At 37.1% G+C, this 6,105-nt stretch overlaps 1 protein-coding gene across 5 annotated transcripts in view; it reads right to left on the bottom strand.

Annotated features, from left to right (window-relative positions):
- Window positions 1-1,981: 1,981 nt before the first annotated feature.
- The window catches only part of LOC149156990 (uncharacterized), a 343,794-nt gene continuing 339,670 nt past the window's right edge, over window positions 1,982-6,105 (bottom strand). For 4 of the 5 annotated variants that reach the window (XM_089445493.1, XM_089445494.1, XM_089445496.1 and 1 more), the window contains one exon: window positions 1,982-2,314. In XM_089445493.1, coding sequence (XP_089301619.1) covers window positions 2,215-2,314 — 100 coding nt within the window. In that variant the 3' untranslated portion in view covers window positions 1,982-2,214. The remainder of the gene's footprint in view (window positions 2,315-6,105) is intronic. The other variant, XM_089445495.1, reaches the window with a different exon arrangement.

Below are 6,105 nucleotides of genomic sequence, written 5' to 3'. Positions count from 1 at the left end.
TAGTAAGACCGTGGGATGTAATCTATAGTTTGTGTCATGAAGTATGGCAATGATATGCATGCAGTATAGCAGCTTTAACTTTGATGTATGACTATGTGGAAGATGGCAATATGAAAAACAAACAGTGACAATGACCTTAATGATTAATAGTGGCAATGACCTTGTTGAAGTTGTGACTAACAGTGGAGTGTAGCAGTGGAAGAAGCAGATGTGGCAGCAAATTGAGGTAGCAACAACAATGGCAGAGTTAGTGGTAGTAGTGGAGTGCAGCAGCAAAAAGAACCTGTAATATTCCTAATGGAAATATACAATGTTAAACAAAGAAATTATACCAGAAACACATGCAAAAATTTACAAGACATTTAACAACCAGAAATCTCCATGAACTGCACTGATCTGAGCCATTTTATTAATAAATAAGAGGGTATAATGTGGTGCTAGAAAGAGTGCACCTGGGCTTGCTCAAGGCAAGCTAGCTAAGCCCAAATGAACAATAAGAAATCCCTCTCAAATTTGCTACTGCTCTCTCCTAACTTTGCGCTGAAACTACCCAGAAAATATGTTGCTGGCTGCAAAGAACTGCTGCTAGGGCCTCCTCGAAGGCCCAGACAATTCCGAAAAATTAACCCCGGGCTCTCCACCAATAACCCACAAAACCCACAAAGGAATTGGCCAAATGTTGACATTGAAATTTTGGCCCAATTTGCCCCTAGCTCCTCTAATTGTTCGCTGAGTTGGGGCCATTGTTTGACCCCTCAAATCTGCCCAGAAAATTCTGCCAAATTAATCTTGGTCTCTTTTCAATAAACCTAGAAAAACCCAGAAAGGGTTTGTCCTAGTTTTGACACTCCAAAATTGACCCCAAATGCTTGGCCTTCCTCCACAAATAGAAGATGTGACCTGAAGCAAATGATGTGTGTGCTGCTTTGCCAAAATGTTGGAAAATCCCCCACAACACTTCCCCGTACTCCACCTCAAGTTTCAGCCCCTAACTCCCTTCACTCCATAACCTCCAAGAATGCCTCCTCCAAGAGCTACGTAGTCCCTATTCTGTTGTTGCCAATCCTCCCCACAAATTTGCACTCGCTGCTATTGGTACGAACTAGTATAGGTAGGACTCCCTCCTTGGTCTAGCATTGTAAGTCCACCGAAGCAAGGGTTGATATATCCACTAGGAGACACTCGTGTGCTAAAGAACACTGCATACTTGGCTTCAGCTCAAGCGTGCTATGTCAAAAACACAATTTCTGAATGGATGAATGAATGACCAAAATGAGTGCCTCTTGTTCTATTTATCAAAGAGCCTCCAAGATGCCCATGTGGGCCCAACTCGACTTTCCCCACCAACTTCGCTCCAACGAGAGTGTTTTCCACATGCGGGCCATAATTCTCCATGGGGTGGCCCCCATGCTCCATTAGAGCCGCAATATTTCCCTTGCTTCCTAATGTTTGGGCCCCCACTTAATCCCAAAATTCATGTGGGACCTCTGAACCCATATCTCCTAAGTGAAAACATGAAACAAGACAAAATTGAGCAAGATTGATATTTCCCTTGGCAATATCGCTAAGTGGGAATATCACAAAGTGTGGCAGCAGTGAAGTGTGCAGGCAATTGTGAAATGTATAGTAGCAGCAACAACAAGGTTTGGCTAATTGATTGATTGTAAAGGAGACTGAAGAATCTTGCAGACTTAATCTGCATCTCTTCAGACTTGGGGAGTCTTGTGCTTTCTTCCAGCCTAGCTGGTAAATTGTTGTATGTAAACCATATATAATGCAAAGCTTGTTTGGATGAAATATGTTGTGTATTGTTGATGTGATGTGATGATATATTATGTTTTGATTCTGTTAATGATATGAATAATTAAAGAATCTAACTGATTGTGAAAATAGTAGGAAATATTTATTCACCTTCCTTTCAGTGTTTCCAACAATGATGGTTATGTACTTGTTGAACTTTAAAAAAATCTCAACGCTCATGTACTTTTTAAACTTTAAAAAATCTTATTTCTTCATAAAATAAACACTGTAAATTAGACTATGGGAAAAGAACTAACTTTATAATGGTCTTTATAGTAGTTATATTAATGTCAAGACAAATTTTTGCATCATGAACAAAAGATTGAATCAAGTGAATGATAATAAATACATATAACTAGAGATTCACACTTTGAACTAATCCCCGTTCTTAATTAAGTTAATTAAAATCCAATATCAAGATCTTTTGAAGTGATAAATTGTCGCTCGCAATTGCTTAATGTCCTCTAGTCCTTCTAAAAGCAAACGATCAATATATATGCACATCCCTGCACAACTGGAAAGAAAGCATAGCAAAAGATTAGTGCACTTATTATATTCATAAGATCATCTTCCATGCTAGCAAAAACGATAGAATTCTACAAAATGCAACATATGAAAGAGAACAAGAAAGTCAAATGTTTCAAATTACATCGTACCAAAACTAGATGATGTGAGTATCAGTTGTTGAACAAGCTACATAAAGTAATATGAACATGTTACATAAGAAAATAAGTATGCTACGTATAAAAAGGTTTTTTCAGCTCGGTTTAACACTTCTTAGTAAATCACCTTGCAGGTCCCTTGATGTACCCCTGCTCTCAATGATAGGTTTAAATATGTTATCATCTTGATGTATTTTGATGATGTAGGCATAGTTTGAATCGGTGTGTAGACACAAGCAAGCATCTCTGTGAGTGATTATCTTAATATTGTTGACGATGGTATTTATACAAACGAAATCCCACAGCTGAAGGCATATGAGTGAGAGAGTTGTAGTATGATATTCTTTATCTCGTTACTACAAGAGTGGTACAATTCTTCATTGGTTGTTGAGCATTAGTGGTGAACAAGCTCCATATAATAGTGTATTACGTGTTTGATCTTCAATTGTTTCTCTATCATTCGTGCTTATTCTTTATTTAGGTTAACATCACATAATTCTCATTATCACTGCAACGATTAATTATTAAAGTATTGCTAACAACTCACTCCCTTCCTGCCATAGATGTACTTCCAATCATGGTGTCACTATATAGATTTTGGGTTTGCACACAGTGCATCTATTCTAGACACATCTACATGTAATGGAGCGCTTCAAAATCTATGGCAGGAATGAAATTCAGGATATAAGATGTACAAGCTACCACTTCATTGAAATCGATCTGTCTATTACAATGCATGCATTGTCATCTCAACAAGTGCAATTCTTCATTTCAGAAACAGCATTTCACCAAGGAGTGGAAGGTACATTGTGTTTTTGCTAGTAATGCCAAATTGGATACAAAGGATCTTAAACCCATGGTTAACATAATCTCCACTATTATTAGTCCTGAAGTTCTAATTTTCTGACCACATTGTTTTTTTCAACCATGGATTTAAACTACTGGAACTTTCCTATGAATTTACTCTTTTGCTACAAAAGATAGACCCATATGCACCTAGAGTAATTATCAAAAGGCATATTCCAGCACTTAAACCCAAGACGTCAGTCTTAATTTAGAGTTCGAAATACACATAAAATGACAGTTTTGCTTCTCCAATATATTCCAAACAAACCTTAACCTTAGAACAATACATCAAAGACAATAAATGTTGAAAATATATGATTTTGGTGTAGTTAAACCCTATAACCCTAAAATAAGCAAAAATATGATTTTAGAGATTTAAACAATTGACGCAACAAAATAAGACAACTGTCTTTCTCAATCAAAGGGCTAATGGAGTGTAGGAGTAACAAATTTTTGAAAGAAAAGAGTTGGATGTGTTTTCAAAGAAACTAAAGGAGACTAATCCTTTAATCCTAGCGTCCTTCTATTTCCTTGAACAAATAAGGTAGGGATCTTAACCTAGGTCACCTCAAAGGAACTTGTTGAAAATCTTGATCAAGAAGAATTAAGAGATAAAATAATAACTTAACCATGGTGCATAAGTTAATAAACCTTATCCATCAACAATAGAGAAAATCAAAGGAAGATAACTCACTTTTAGTAGCATTTATCATCAAAGTTCACCAATAATCATCCATAAAAGAGAACCATCCACACTATAAACTCCCAAGAGAAAATGTCACTCAACTGCTCAGCTAGTGATCCATAGTAAATTATAGAGAAAAGACAAGAGAAGTGATATCTCTCCAATATGCAATGATTTCAAGTGAAGAGAGCATTCCTTTATTTATACTAGGCTAAACAAGCGCTTTTCTTCAATTATGCTAATAATGCACCCAAATCCCTTAAAATGACAATACTCCATGATACAAGGTGGATAGGTGTCAAGCCAACCTTCAAAACTATCTTTAAGACAAAGATATCATGCTAAAACATAAAATTGTCCATCATAAATGCTCCATAAATGCCACACCTATGTGTAATGGGCTCGACGCACCGTAACCCCTCAAGCGTGTGGCATTGGCGTGTTTGACAACTGCCTAGTGTAAAATAATGTTAATTCACCTAAATCATTCCTCACAATATATTACACTTGTTAGCTTCTATTATCACAATTTTAGTCAATAGTTTTTAAGTGCTCAGAGTTTCAGTGTCAGCACTAATCTATAAAAAATAATTTTAAAGCACTATGTAATATCTCCAATTCTGTGAGCATGGGAGTCACTAAAGAATTCTGCCCAATTTTAGTAATATTAATTAAAAAGGGGCAAATATTATTGGAGAAAGGTGGCTAGTATTATTTTATCGGAGAATAGTGGCAAATTATTATTTTATTAAATGGTGGCAAATTTGATTTAGTGGAAAATGGCCCCACCAATAAAATAATATTAAAAAAGGAGTGTAGAGGCATGAGGAGAAATTATAAAAGGAGGATGGACTCATTTTGTGGAATATCTTTTGGTCATTTTATAATTCAAACCTTAGTTCTCTTTAGCTATTTAGCGAAGACAACCATGCTATTTAGCACAAGGAATTTCCAAGCGGAAATTTTAACTCTTCCTTTGGTGAAGTTCGAGTGTCACTCTAGGAGATTTGGGTAGTTGATTCCGGATCATTGAGGAGCTATTTTACAGGTTTCTTTCAGCTGGGGCTTACTACTCGAAGGGCACAAAATAATTTTGTGGGGGATGAGAGAAGCTAGCAATCAGTGGAGTTTTGGCTAGAGAAATTACAAAGAATTATCCTAAGGGATAACAATTTTTCCTTGGTGATTTGCAGGGGGTGAGAGTGCTGCAATTTAGAGGGCCGATTTTGTCTATTCCAGGGCTGCGCAAGGATTTACTGGCAACTTTTGTGCACTTGCAGAGATTAAGAATTTGGGGAGCATTCGAACTGGGATTTGCTTGGTGATTGAGGATAGAAATTTATAGGAGTTAGGGAGGATTTCTTGGAAGTAGATTTGGGCCTTATTCAGCAGTATCTAAATTGTGGGGTGTTTTCTGGCCAAATTGAGCAATTTGCACTTGTTGGGAGTCACCGGGGTCGGTGGATTCAACCCAAACCCTTTCTGGGTTTTTGTCGGTTTGGTGAGAGGAGGCTAGGATTAATTTTACAGAATATTCTTAGCACTTATGAGGGCAGAATTCCTAGTTCCATCTAGCAGCGAGTAGTAGAAATTGTTGGAGGAGGGCATAGTTTACCCCGGGACCATTTCCACATCTTGGGTCCCTGATATATTTCTGGGTTTCATTTCACTGGTGGAGTAGTGCATGTGGCTAATTTCTCATTATTTTTGGAGCAATTTGGAAAGTTAAATCAACAGTTCCTTTCCAGCAACAGCGACAGTTTTTCTGGGTGGACGCAAATTTGGTAGCAGAGCCATCTCCAACATTCGGGTACAATCATATTCACCTGGGATATTGCCTTTCTTGTTGTAGCAAGCATAGGTTCTATCTTTCTTATTATTTGATGTACTTAGTTCTCCACATTAATAAAATGGCTTAGTTATTCGCCCTATTTCTTGTGTTTTATTAATTGGTGCTTATGTAGAAAAATTCATTTGCTATAGCTTAGTTCATGCATCTATTATCTGCTGTAAATTTCAATTTGGAATATTACAGTGGTATCAAAGCATGATCTTGCCCAGTTGAGGGGTAGCCAACAAGATCATGGAAGATTTGGGCATGTATGCACTATG

The sequence above is a fragment of the Pinus tabuliformis genome, chromosome 9, assembly GCF_031772625.1.
Source record: "Pinus tabuliformis cultivar Carrire ecotype Pingquan chromosome 9, CPIR1, whole genome shotgun sequence".
In the NCBI taxonomy this organism is placed as follows: Eukaryota; Viridiplantae; Streptophyta; class Pinopsida; order Pinales; family Pinaceae; genus Pinus; species Pinus tabuliformis.
The sequence above is the reverse complement of the archived record's forward strand: the minus strand, read 5'-3'. Positions and strand labels throughout refer to the sequence as shown.